The sequence below is a fragment of the Acipenser ruthenus genome, chromosome 9, assembly GCF_902713425.1.
Source record: "Acipenser ruthenus chromosome 9, fAciRut3.2 maternal haplotype, whole genome shotgun sequence".
Lineage (NCBI taxonomy): Eukaryota > Metazoa > Chordata > Actinopteri > Acipenseriformes > Acipenseridae > Acipenser > Acipenser ruthenus.
In genome coordinates, this window is record NC_081197.1 from 41,724,963 (window position 1) to 41,739,765 (window position 14,803).

At 36.5% G+C, this 14,803-nt stretch overlaps 2 protein-coding genes across 3 annotated transcripts in view; one reads left to right on the forward strand and one right to left on the reverse strand.

Moving 5' to 3' along the window:
• The window catches only part of LOC117405682 (ubiquitin-associated domain-containing protein 2-like), a 55,504-nt gene that overhangs the window by 16,558 nt on the left and 24,143 nt on the right, over positions 1-14,803 (reverse strand). For both annotated transcript variants that reach the window (XM_034008930.3, XM_034008931.3), the window contains exon 5: positions 1,876-1,999. In XM_034008930.3, coding sequence (XP_033864821.3) covers positions 1,876-1,999 — 124 coding nt within the window. The remainder of the gene's footprint in view (positions 1-1,875; positions 2,000-14,803) is intronic.
• LOC117405681 (G-protein coupled receptor 183-like) lies at positions 3,968-13,815 on the forward strand. The gene is made up of 2 exons (XM_034008929.3): positions 3,968-4,100; positions 11,519-13,815. Exon 2 carries the CDS (start codon positions 11,521-11,523, stop codon positions 12,697-12,699), a length of 1,179 nt encoding a protein of 392 aa, XP_033864820.2. The 5' UTR covers positions 3,968-4,100; positions 11,519-11,520; the 3' UTR covers positions 12,700-13,815.

Here is a 14,803-nt window from a genome sequence, read left to right on the forward strand (position 1 = left end):
AAACAACCTGAACCCACACTGACTGATATTTCTTCTCTGTAGTTTTCGGTAAGCCATGTTTCAATGTTTTCAGCCACAGTGGTACTTCTAGTTCTAACAGCTTTAAAAATAGCCATTTTATAATTTTACTAATTCTTGACTAGTTTTTGTCAGTTCCACTAGTTGCTCCCTACTGTTACCTTATTTTTAGTACAAGATAGCCTCTGCTTTTGTCTGTAAATAAATGCTCCCCTCAGACTTATTTTAAACAGTCCATCACAATCCACAAAATACACATAATGGGTTCCTTTTTGCTCATGTGTAGCCCCCATCCAATTTGTGGAGGTTTTGTGTTTCCCAGTCTCTCATATCTTTTAATTATTCTTGCTAGAACCATGTGTTTTAGCACATCCTTTGCCCATGACATTCATACATTGGTAGTATTTTTGAGATGACTACAGAGGATGTTCTGCCTAGTTCTATGAATCTACCTTACAAAAACTTTGCAATATTTTTCTTCTATGTCGTATTCCCCATCTCTTGTCAACCTGCAATGCCATGGCTCAGGCACCAAATCATACAAAACTGGATTACGGCTGCAAACCTAGCTCTCCACTACCAATTCCATGGGAAGCAATTGCAACTGCCATCTTCTCTGGGAGGGTGAGTGTCCTTTTCTACCAAGTTTGTGATGTCTAGATCAGATTCGATGTTCATATGTTTCATTGGGTGTGCCTGGTTTTTATAAGTGCTCTTTCTGTTTAACGCTGCGCCCTCCAACCACTTCTTTCTGACAAGTGGAGGAAGTGTGCAAGCAAATTCACACATAGGCAGGACTGCTTTAGATAATAAAGAAATGTTGGCGGTCTCCTACGATGCTACTGTGCAATATTATTGGTTTCCAAGATTTAACATGCTATGGAGGTAAGGCTGATGAGGCTGTAAAACCAACGATTCCACTGAAGGAGGGACAGACAGGATTGAAGAGGATGGGTTTTTTTTTATTGTTTTTTAATAAACTCAAAATTGTCAGTGGGGTTCATTTTATCTCAACTTTCATTAAAGCCTCCTTAATTTACTAAGATGTGTTTGATTCTTCAACTAGGAGTTGTCAGAAATGAACAACACCATTTGTTCTCTTCTCTATCACTTCTGTATTAACATACTGCTTTGTATATCATTGTAACTGGAACAGCTGTGGCATTACCGCAGGTTTTCAATTACATTTGGTCCTGTAGCCTGATTCTAGATGTAGTTCTACTTTATACAAATTCATTTCAAATTCTAACTTAACTGGATACGATCAAAACATGTACATTGTAAATTCACAAATCTCAGCAATTTATCAAAACACTGAGACCAGCTCAGATGTTATTATCTGTCATTAGACACCTGCTACTGATAAGTAACTGAGACAACTAGATAAAATAAACAAAAACAAAAAAAACCAAAATATTAAAATACAAGAGAGTTGAACATTATTAACTGTAGGGCTGTAGCTAAATTGTTTAAAGATTCATGTATTATGGATGGAGATGAAATGGGTAGGAGGGCATTGTGTTGCAGCAATGTGGTTTTGAAGAGTGGTTTATAATGAGCATGTCTTACAACAAAGTTGTTATGAGTTTTGTAACACTTCAATTCTTACATAACTCATATGTTTGCAGAAAATGGTGGGTCTTTTATTTTAAAGATGAATCAGATCAGATTATTCTGCTGTAACCTAAAGGCAAACTGAGAACACATTGGAAAACAAAATCATAATATTACCCAATTTCTGTGTTAAATTTACTGAATTTCTAAATATATTATAATTATTTCACTGGGACATATTTTGAAGCAAGTGCAACTGCCGTTTTTGTTGGAAAGAAAGTATACATGCATTAGGAGACATACCTGAAGACCCACCAAGTAGACTAAGGACTTGTTGGTGATTGCGAACTGCCCAAGGACCTGAGTCACCTGAACCCTTGGAATGGAGCAGTAGAACGGCACAAACAAAGCAAAAACAGGAGCCAAACTGAAAAACACAAACACAAAAAAGGCATGGTTAAACAGGATGTTGAGGAACGTTACAAAGACTTACAATGTTATTAACCTAATATTTATGCTGTTGTCAGGCAGACCTACTTGAGACCTTTTCTACTGTGCTGTTAACACCAAGATGACAGTAAAGTAAATAGGTCATTCTGACCGAGTGAACAGTTCACTTGTATGAAACAGAAAGATGAAGTTGTAGTCAGTTGATAGGTTTTCCTGTGTCAGCTGGATTATCATTGTGTTCATAGATGTAAAATAAAAAGTGCAGAATTTGTCAATGGAAAAATAAGCAGTGTTGTTTCACTGTATTGTGGCATTACATTTCCCTTTTTTTAATATACATATGTATTTGATATATGTATAATATATGGTTAATTTAAAAGTTCAGTAATGAGTCATGATTGACTGACAAAAGGAATTTGTGTATAGGAGGCTGTGTGGTCCAGTGGTTAAAGAAACAGGCTTGTAACCAGGAGGTCCCCCGTTCAAATCCCAGCTCAGCCACTGACTCCCTGTGTGACCCTGAGCAAGTCACTTAACCTCCTTGTGCTCCATCACTCGGATTGTAAATAACTTTGCAGCTGATGCATAGTTCACACACCCTAGTCTCGTATCTTGTAAAGCACTATGTGATGGAGGTCCACTATGAAAGGCGCTATATATAACAAATATGAATGAATGGTTTGTAAATGGAAAGTAAAATGCGAATCTGAATCAATAATATAGCGAAAGGTTATGTCAATATGGCACTGAAATGGTTAATGTTCACTGGCATCACCTGTAAAAGGAACTTTATGGTGAGAATAATGGAATAAAGCGCTATACCAGCATGTCAGTGCATGGTCTGTATTGATATGGTCAGAGATTAAACTGATATGGCGGTAAACAGGCTATTTCTATGGAACTGCTGATATTAAGAAATTAACTGAAAAGCATACAAGTAACAGGAACTTAAAAAGCTAGATTTAAGTCAGAGGTCATTGTCATTATCAGCAACACATTTAGCATGCAGGGTTTATACAGCCCAGCAAATATGAAGTCAGTACCTGAAATGATTTCTGGTGTAGAATAGACTGGGAAGGCAAAAAAATGTAAAAGTTAAGACTGTTGACAGTATTATGAAACACCTAAAATGTTAATTGTTTGAAATAATAATAACAAATATACTGAGATAAACAGGTGTGATGCAGGAACCTATTAATGTTCCAAACTTCTGAGTGCTAGAGTAAACTTAAATTCCCCTACACAACAATGACCCTTTGACCTCTATTAGTGAATCATTCTGAAACAAAATGTAATATATTTAAAGCACGGTAGAGTAGATCACATCTGTACGCTTAAAACCGTGAATTTAAAAACATGGTGACTGATGCTGTGTGCCAGTTTTTTTGTTCATGTTTAGAGCATAAAAAATGCTTGTCCTTACCTTACAATTTAGGTAAAACAATAACTGCTTTGAATTTTCATATTGCATTTGGGCATACCTTAAAATATGAATTAGGAACCCCTCTTCATTTGGCAAATACACAATTTAAATTCCCTTACAAATACCTTACAAATGTCATGTTCGCACACAAAACATGTTTTGTGTGATATCACAGTACTTAGATTTTTTTGCACACATATTTAAGTGTTTTTATTTGACATTGAAATTAATAATTGTAGTTTAAAATATGTCTTAAACAAAGATACCAGTATGGCAGGAAACTTGAGGTTTCTGTTTAATATGGTTAAAAAAAAAAATAAAATAAAAAAAAGGTGACCATTAACAACTACAGGCAAATGTGTTGCATGCAGACAGTGACATTTTTACTTTTCATCAAGTTAAGAGAAGCATTATTTAAAAAAAAAAAAATCTTCAAGGGTTGGGGCACAACCACAGGAAATGGCAACAGTTACCATAGCAACTGTGTCATAAGAGGAATTACACTTCTGTATTTTCACTTCAGAAGAAATGTGTGCCGGTAATGAGCTTTGAGAACAGCAAAGATCCTAGACTGTCCTGTATTGAGGGTGCGGCTAACTAGTCTTCAAAACCCAGATTAAGCACCAAAAGAAGAATTATCCGGCAGTTATATTTGGTAAGTACTGTTTTTAGCTAAAATGATCAGTACAATGTATATACAAAACATATTTTTGAGAAAATATAGGAGCAGTGAACCACATGGTGTGTTTATTGACTTTATTATTTATTAACCACCCTGCAAGCCTCAGAAGGATGGGATACATGCTTTGTAGGTGTACTATTCTAACAATATTGACATCTTTATGAAAAAGTTATCTTGCCAAATTGTGTTCAGGTTAAGCAAAAAAAAAAAAAAAAAAAAAAAAATACAACATTCTCTTTATTTCTATCTGTGTTTTTTTGTACTTACATTTTTCAAATTGCATTAAATATATATATATATTTTCAATGCTATTTATATGCTGGTAAGTACTTTAAATGAAGAAATAAATCTGAGAAATTAATAGATAATATTAAGCACCCTCATTTTTGACAGTTTGAATATACCAGGGTCTATTTCAACTCTTTCAGCACTGCTGACCTGTATATACTGTATAATACATCAAATGTTATGTATCCCACATACTATGTATTGTGGCCCAATATTTATCAACTTATATTTTTATTCTTACATCTTAATTCGGCTGGAGGATAAAATGGATAACATTTTTCAACTTTCACTAGTTTGATATGAGAATCATGGGGTTTCCATGTGGGGCAATTTACACGTGAAATGGCGATGAGCGTGCACATTAGAATTACTCGTGTAAATCAGATTTGTGGCCGAAAAAAACAGCCAGAGAGGGTAGGGTGAATCTCATTTACTCGTGTAAATGACAAAACACGGGAAAATCCACGCCCAGTTTCGCAATGCTTTTTGCTTCAGTTATATGTGGCATAGCTATGTGTTGCAGTGCCTCTGAACAAGGGAGTTGACAAACTTGTAAATACAGCGATGAACTGTGGTTTTATGCACCCCAAAACACAAAGCCAACTATCCTGTACTCAGCTGAGTAGCCTTAACCCTGTGCTCAGCTGAGGATGCCAGCCTATACAGAGCAATCACTACTTTTTTTTCCCACTGGCACAGGAGGCAGTATGTAATTCATTTTTGGCTGCATATCTTCCTTTACCAGTTCCACTATAATGGTGAATGTTGCCTTGGTGACGCAAAATGACTCTAACCACTGCAGATCTGAAAGAGTGATGCAGCACAACCTCTTCCCACCATCAAGACGGACAAGTATGTGTCCAAACCGTCGTTTCGCTTGCCATTAGCATTAGATAACAAGGCATAAGGATTTGCTGGTAGAGGATGTTTGGAGGTTCAAGCTTCTGAAACAAAGGGAAAACATCCACTGTTCCCAATCCAGACAGCCTTGGGTGCATATGTGGAAGATGTCTGGCACAGAGCTTTAGAATCCTACGTCTTCGTCGGTTTTCAGCCATGGTGATCTGCAATACCTGTGTTGGTCAGTTTCATTTTATACCTCTCAGTTAATTTTTAATAAAATGTGTCATAAGATAAATTAGTTGAAACAGATTCAATACTAACGACATGCCACCCCGCCAATGACATTTAAAAAACAATTTGGGCAAGAGCGGTAAAACACATTATTAACCAAACAGGCACAAGGTATTTTGCTTTATTACAGCAGCTTAGATTCACTCGTGTACCAGTTCTCTGCGCATGGAAACCACATTTTCTCAAAATGTCACTAGTAATCTTCAAAAACAGCACGAGTACTTTATGCAAAGCTAATTTACATATCAACCCCCACCTTTCCCCTTCATTTGCATGACGTAGGGTGAAAAGCCTGGTTTATTTGAGTAAAATAAACTGAGCGAATGGAAACCCCAAAAAGCATTTTACAGCAACATTTTTCACATGTATGGAAACTCCACCAATGAGGATTTGTCTAATGAGCGTGATACCTGCATCCATTGATGTTCCTTCAGCATGCCAATATTTCTTCAAGAGGATATAAGATGGAACCCAGAGACTTTGAAAACATATGAGACACAGAGTTGCAAATAACTTCTGGGATGTAGTGTTCTCGCACAACAAAAGCAAAACAGAAGGTTTAAGTTCTTCTAGATTATGACTTTCATTATCTCCAACATAATGAATTTCACTGAACCACCACTTTTCCTATGATGTATTTCAAGCTCTCTGCGTTCCTTCATGTGACCTCTTCAAGAAGAAATGTTGGGACTTGGACGTGTAGCATCCAAATATGTGCTTAGTACATTTTTCTTCACTCATTTGTACAGAACAAAACAGAGTTTAAAAAATGTAAATAATGTATATATCTTACATATATGTATAAAAAAACACAAGACCTACTAAGTGAAGGGAATAAAAGTTAGCTAAGAATTACTAGAATTATTTAGTTACCTTGTAACAGGGCGGGGAGCCCTGTACATTCATTTGTTTATTTATTTTTAGAACGGGGTCTCCCCCTCAGCCCCTGTGCAGGTTATTGTTTTGTATTTTTTTGTTTTATGATTTATTTAAGTTTGTAAATATGACAACGGGAACCGTGTTTGGTTATTGTATTGTTAAGTAGCGTGGATGGGTAGCTCCATCCACAGTAATTAAAAAAAAAACTTGTGCAGACTGCAACGATATATAAACCTGCAGCTCTCTGCACTTTGGGTGGGTGTTAGGAGTGAGAGTAGAGAGAGCGAGAGGGAAACTTTTAAAAAAAAAGTAAAGCCAGGATCAGTGAAGGCTACTGCCCAGCCTGACCTGGATCATTTATTGTTTTTGTGTTTGTGATTTTGTTTTGTTTAAACCTTTTATTTGGCTCTTTGAACAAATGTCTTCTGCATTTGTTTGGAATCTGCAGTACTGCCGTCAGTTTTTCGGCTCCTGCTTCTGACCTAACGTCACCACTCGTCCACCCTGACACATACCTCAATAGTCTTTAATTTATTAAAATCTTTGCCGGGTTGAATCACAAACTGTGACTCCATATGCACATCCAGAAAGAAGACCTATTTTAAGCTAGACTGGTTCCAGTTTGGATGGAGCGGCTTTTCACTTTGATATAACAAGAAAATCCGTTCAGATATTCAGTTTATAGCCTCCTGCACTCTATGTGCTGAAGCAGCAGACTTTAACAGGGTGTGTTGCTTGTTGGACTCCAAATAACACACTGGATAATTTCTAATGCAAAACTTAAGCTAAAGGTACAAGTGAAAGTGGATTGATAATAAGGAGACCTGCATTGATAAATTAAAACACTCATACCTTTTGAGGTACAGTAATACAATAAGCAGTCAAGTAAACAAATGTTTTGGCCAGCGCTTTTTTCTCTACTTGACATCTCGTATATTTTTACTTAGAGACTTCTGAGGAAGTTATAAATATTGTAGTAAGAAGTCTAAAATCATTACAGCTAAGTCTACTAGTAGTAGATTGGGGCCCCTACTTGCCTGGTGTTGCATGACTAGCAGTAACAGGAAGGATGTGTTTTTCACAGTTGTCTTCTGCATTTTGGTAATTCAACCTTTAATTGAGGTTTGACAAAATATTAGACCCTTGTCATATGTCAATAGGTTGTCAGGCCATCATGGAGGACTGCACTGGTTCAATGGTATAAGACTAAAAGGAGTTTAAATTGTTCTGGGCGAGGGATATCCAGTATGTCCATTCCTCAATTAGAACTGGATTAATTTCCTTCTGGGAAGTCTGTTCTCCAGAATGTGATATGGTTGCAGAATCTCCCTAAGTACATTCAAAACTGTGTTCTTTATAGTCTTATAACCTTCTACAATGACTATGGAATCAAAACTACTTACATGGTAACCCTAGGCCTGTGCGCAAGCTGCATGCACTTTTATTGGTACTGTAAATAAAAAAAAAAAAACGACAAAACAAACAAAAACACGACTAAAGGCTATTAAACAAATCACAGGGGCATGAATCTCTTCTGCGGGTACAAATGCAAAAACAAATCCATAGATTTGTACATAGGACTAAGAACAAGGGGACTTCCAGCTGCTGTCCTTGATATCAAGCAGACGGCAGCTTAACTCGGCCAGTGCTGCTTGCTTAGGGACCATAAAAAAAAACAACCGGAAAACAAGGATTGTGCATAAAAAAAAATAACCGGAAAACGATTGTGACATTTCCTGTTGTTCTGCCATTTCTTTCAATGATTATACTAGAAATGGGAGTATTTGAGAACAAAAACAAAGCATCCACGGTAGCAAGTTGATGGAACACAAGGCAACTCTCTGGCCACTTTTTCTCGCAACTTGCAGTGGAGATATTTTCAAGCAATTTTCTCTAAGCAGCTCAAATCGAGATTGTTTAGAATTTGTAACATTAACTATTCACATGTTGAAAACTGCTTAAGATTGCCCCCATCAACAAGTTGCTTCCTGTTGCAATAAAAAGCTGCCAGAAAGTTTCCTGGTGTTTCATGGGCTTAAGGTGCATGCGATATTGGATTGAATGGCTTGTAAACATGAAGTTAATTAAAAAAAAAGTTCATTTCTACTGGACAACACCAGTAACAGAACTAAGAAAAAAAAAGAATACAGCTATGTACCAGACTATGGCAGGCTGGCTGAGTCGTGACGTCAGGCCAGATGGAGGAACCAAACAAAACTGACACCAGTACTGCAGTTAAAGGCGCTTGCGCCGTTTTATTTAAATAATACAAAAATAAAAAACAGGTTTAAACAAAAAGAAATTTGCTCACAGAGCGAAAATAAAACAGGTAAACAAAACAAAATCACGAACACAAAGTATAAACAATACCGGTCAGGCTGGGCAGTAGCCTTCACTGATCCTGTATTTCATTTTTAGTTTCGTTTTTCTCTCGCTCCTCTCGCTCCTAACACACACTCACCGAGAGCGCAGAGAGCTGCAGGCTTATATGCAGGTGACCATCTCTCGATTAGCAACAAATGAATCACTTAATTAATTCAGGAGATGGCCACCTTCTGCACGAGGTTTTTAATTATTCCTGGCAGAAGACAAGTACCCACTCTTGCCTCTGCCAGACCACACTTTAAATAAAACAATAAACAAACAAAACGCACAGCTACACCATCATATTTAAATACAATAATAAATGACACAGTGCTTCGCCATCATAAGAACATAAGAAAGTTTACAAACGAGAGGAGGCCATTCAGCCCATCTTGCTCGTTTGGTTGTTAGTAGCTTATTGATCCCAGAATCTCATCAAGCAGCTTCTTGAAGGATCCCAGGGTGTCAGCTTCAACAACATTACTGGGGAGTTGGTTCCAGACCCTCACAATTCTCTGTGTAAAAAAGTGCCTCCTATTTTCTGTTCTGAATGCCCCTTTATCTAATCTCCATTTATGACCCCTGGTCCTTTTTCTTTTTTCAAGTCAAAGAAGTCCCCCGGGTTGACATTGTCTATACCTTTAAGGATTTTGAATGTTTGAATCAGATCGCCGCGTAGTCTTCTTTGTTCAAGACTGAATAGATTCAATTCTTTTAGCCTGTCTGCATACGACATGCCTTTTAAACCCGGGATAATTCTGGTTGCTCTTCTTTGCACTCTTTCTAGAGCAGCAATATCCTTTTTGTAACGAGGTGTCCAGAACACAATATTCTAGGTGAGGTTTTAACATTACTTCCCTTGATTTAAAATTCAACACTTCTCACAATATATCCAAGCATCTTGTTAGCCTTTTTTATAGCTTCCCCACATTGTCTAGATGAAGACATTTCTGAGTCACTCCTAGGTCTTTTTCATAGATTCCTTCTTCAATTTCACTATCTCCCATATGATATTTATAATGAACATTTTTATTGCCCGCATGCAATACTTTACACTTTTCTCTATTAAATTTCATTTGCCATGTGTCTGCCCAATTTTGAATGCGGTCTAGATCATTTTGAATGACCTTTGCTGCTTCAACAGTGTCTGCCACTCCTCCTATTTTTGTGTCGTCTGCAAATTTAACGAGTTTGCTTACTATATCAGAGTCTAAATCATTAATGTATCATATAAATACAATAAAATAAATCATAACAAATACAACAAAACAAATGCAAAATACTGAAGGACGGCACCTCGCTCGTCCTCTATAATAAATACATAAATCATAAAACAAATACAAAGTAACACAGGGGCGGAGGGGAAGACCCCGTTCTAAAAAGAAAAAATTAATACATTTTACAGGGCTCCTCACCCTGTTACACAGACATTACAGAATAACAGAAGAAACTGAAGGTCAATGTCATGGTCACCAACACATTTAGCATGCAGGGTTTATATAGCCAAGCTACTACGAAGACACTCACACTAATTGTTTCAGAGATATGAGGTCTTGACACTGGCAGCTGCAGCTTTGCACCTGTCTGCTATTAAGAATAAAAGGACATCGAATTTTTTGTAATTTTTCGTGAACATAATTACACTTGTTTTGTTCCTGGATGTTAAGAACACCACAAGGATTGTATGGTATGAAGTTAAAAGAACCACGAGAAAGAAAAAAAAAATACTTACCCCATTTATTATACATACTCATAGTCAAGCAAGCAAAAAACTATTCACGTTTAAAAGCATTGAATTACATGAACAGTGCTTGAATTACACGAATAAAATCAAGTGCCTGTCATTTAAATTGCAAAGTTGAAATAACCCACCATAGTTTTCTTTAAAACAAAACATAAAACCTCTCTAAAATATGTGACTGGAAATAGTTTGAGAATCGAGAGATTGTTTGCCTGTCATCATCATATTGACATTGTGTTGGTTTGCCACTATTGCAAAATACACCCTGACTTGATTGGGTAAAGACTTAATTAAGAACACTTAAGCCCCTAAGATGCCAAGAGCAGCGGAAATTAAGCAATACAGCAAACTTTCATTTTCTACGGCAACAAGCATTTAGAAACAACACTAAGTAATCAAAACATGTTTGCAATTCTAAGCAGAACAGCAGGCTATATAAAAATAAAAATACATCTGCATTAAATCTCCTGGAAATGTTTACCTCACAGGAAATCCTGTGACTAAAAAATGTGCTACTGCTTGAATGAAGTAACAATAACTTGCTTTTTTTTGTCCTTTTTGGAATTATACAGACAATTTTCTCTGTGTGTATCAACTGCGTGTTTGGTAACAGTAGTAATTCAATAATGTTATTACTGTCGTTTATGTGAAGTGTTTATGATGGATTGCATGAAGAGGAAAGCGTATGTAACACAGACTACTTTGAAAGGAAAAATACTAATGTCATTTTCATTTTTTTTCATTGGTAGTCTTAGTGACAATTAAATATTATACATTATTTAGACTTTTAAAAACAGGTGCTGTTATTGGCTTGGTAAGGAAGCATTAAACCACGACTATGTCTAACTTTGTGGAAATTAACATAGAGATATCACTTGGTGACAAGTTGTTTTTTCCTCCGGAAATTAGATTTTGTAGCTTAGTGGATTGTAAAAATAAATTCAATTAAATAAAAAGCTGCAATTTATCTTTTTGTTTCTGACAGAGATGGAACATACCCGTGTTACAGAATCCATGGAAATGGAATCAAGCACTCTCCACAACATCAGAAATACCACCTGTGACCTGTATCAGCATCGCAGTATTGCAAGGATTGTGATACCCCTGCATTACTCCATTGTTTTCATAATAGGGTTAACTGGAAATGCACTGGCTCTGCATGTCATCCGTCCCAACTTAAAGAAGATGAACTCCACTACCTTATATTCGACCAATCTCGTCATCTCTGATATTCTTTTCACCTTGTCTCTGCCTTTGCGCATAGTGTACTATGCAATGGGCTTCCACTGGGTGATGGGGGATGCATTGTGCAGGATTACAGGTCTCATATTCTACATCAACACATATGCTGGTGTCAATTTCATGACTTGCTTGAGTGTTGACCGGTTTATTGCTGTGGTACTGCCTCTCCGCTTCAGTCGGTTCCGGAAAGTTCACAATGTCAAATACATCTGCATGCTTGTGTGGTTCATAGTATTGGCTCAGACATTACCACTACTCACAATGCCTCTCTCCAAAGAAGTCGAAGGGGGATACATAACCTGCATGGAATACCCAAACTTTGAAATAATACCAAACCTGCCTTATATGCTTCTGGGTGCAGTGTTTCTAGGATACGTTATTCCAGTGGTAACCATCTTGGCTTGCTATTCTGGATTATGTTGGAAACTGCAATTCTCTACAAAACAAAACCAATTTGCTGATAAATCTGGGAGGAACAAAAAGGCCACCCGCGTCATCTTTTTTGTGACTCTTGTGTTTGTAATATGCTTCAGTCCCTACCATATTGACATTGTGCAGCATATGATTAAAAAACTGAGTTATGATCCCAGTTGTTCAGAACAATATGCCTTTCAAGTGTCCCTCCATTTCACTGTGTGTCTGATGAATTTCAACAGCTGCATGGACCCGTTTATCTACTTCTTTGCCTGCAAAGGCTACAAGAGAAAAATCATGAAAATAATGAAACGACAAGTCAGTGCCTCCTTCTCCAGCGTGGTCAGGACTTCTCCAGATGGCTCCACACGGGATGTAATTGATAACAACAAAATAGTTTTAGTGCCGTTAAATAGTTATAAAAATAAGTCCCAGAACAGTGGCAAGGTAGAAACAGACACAACTGTGGAGGGCTTTACAAACAGAGTTTCCGGGTCAAGGTGTCTCTGAAAATGAGAAATCCCAAGAACGTTTCTGAAGGCATAATACAACTCTAGAGAAACACATGTCCAGTAGTGAACGGTGTCAATCTACCTTCTCCTGTCTACAATACAGGCAGATTTACAATTAAAGTTTGAGGTTGCTGAGTAATGTGCCATTAAATATTCCCGAATACAAGAGATGCATCCAACTGTTTTCCACTTGTTGTACAGTTGTGAAGATTAAATCTAGTTATAAAATCATTGTTTAGTCCTTCCATTTTTTGGGGTCACAATTATATTGTACAAATATTAAATACATTGTATTTTATTTTATTTTTATTTTTAGGAAGACTAATTAATACTAGCCTTGTTTAAAAGTGATCTTGAAAGTCTTCCACACAGGCTGGCTAAAAGAATACATAAACAAAACATAATTCAAGTTTAGGGGTTTCTAATTTCGGATCGAATCTTGAACAAGGGTGTGGGGCTTGTGAACCAGCAACGGCTTTTTCCTTCTAGCTTTAAAAAAGGGAAGTCAATTAATTCAGTAACCTCTTATCAAACATGAACTGTGTTCAGTAAAATGACAAATTATGTATTTCCTAAGCACAGATAAAGAACAGTAGCCAGTTGCATAAAACACTTTAAAATGTGTCTTGATATTAAGGGTGTTGTAATTAACACATTTATCCTTCAATGTTGTACTGGTTTCTAAGAAAAAATGCCACGTCTGTTATGTACATACAATATCTAACTGTTAGAGTGAGCACCGTTAAAAGACTGGCTGACCTTTTAGTGCTTTAGCAGCCAGATCAGTATAGTTTGCATCCATCAGAGTACTGATTACAACACACAGTACTTTATTGTAACTTTTTGATCTTCAGCAACAACTTAACCAGGTAAAACATATATTTTACAACAGCTGCTACCATCACAGGAAAATGTAATTTACCGAAAAGCCTCAAGATAATCTACCGGTAATGTAATCTTAATAGTAACTTCTTTTGTATATATTGTTTGTCCTTTTTGTACCTGCATGTACATTAATTACATTAAAAGAGTTTGCTGCAGTTTTCTGTATAAATTACACATTTTTGCGTGCTCTACACTGCACAAATGTATAAATAAACAATGTGAAACGTTGTGCAATAGTGGCCTTTCTTCAGTTCACTACAAGTCCTCTGTTAAACTGTAAAACTACAAAAACTGCATTTTACATCCTGTATCAGACACGAAACACAGGATACAATTCTCAGAAATATGGTTATCTTTAAAAGTAAATGACATTGGAGGTGTGGGGTGGTGCTGGCTAAACCACAGTGATGACTGGGTAAAAGACTGAAACCGCTTTGAGACTTCTGTTCTTTGTGTTTGTGTCAGCTTTTCCATGGCTACCAGGAGAAGTGAAGGAGGGTATGGTAGAAGCTAACATTTGTTAACTTGTGGACTTCTCAGGTCTGCCACTTTTCATTTCAGAAAACTGTTTTATTTATGAACCAGTCATCTATTTAAAGTTACTGTTAATATTATCAAGCAATGCATTGGTGTCCTTGTTGATTGCAGGTAAAAATATCCACAGCACCTGAAACACCGGACCACTGCCAATTTAGGTGTGGTAAAATCTATATTATAAGAGTTAATTCCTAAATGTTAACATGCATTTTACTCAGTAAACAAAGCTCATTCCTCTTTGTACTGCTTTTTATTTTTTTTATTTTAAACAGTAGAGAGAATGCAGGTAGGTAATTACCCATTTTATAGTAGGTAGAGGCATTTTCCTGATCTGTCTGAACTACAGATACTGGCACATACCTGCTTACACAGCTGTAGAGTAGTTCATAATTAGGACTATTACTTTCACAATAAATTACTGCTTATTTCACAGAATTTAACAGTCTGAAAATAGCAAGATATTTTACAACAAAGCATTATATTTATTAAAGCAGAAAAAATTGTGTTGTCACATTCAAAATTAATCATTTTCTCTGGAATTATTATACAACAAATGTTCTAAATATTTAAATGTTTACCTGAAAAACAGTCCATTTTAATTTGGATAATATTTCATTTTTTATGTCAACCTTTTAAAGACATTCTATTTTCACCAACAGTGATTTATCAAACAAAATAAA

What these genes read in the sequence shown, in the direction of transcription:
- LOC117405681 (XM_034008929.3), top strand. Translation starts at nt 11,521, where the DNA reads ATGGAACATACCCGTGTTACAGAATCCATGGAAATGGAATCAAGCACT.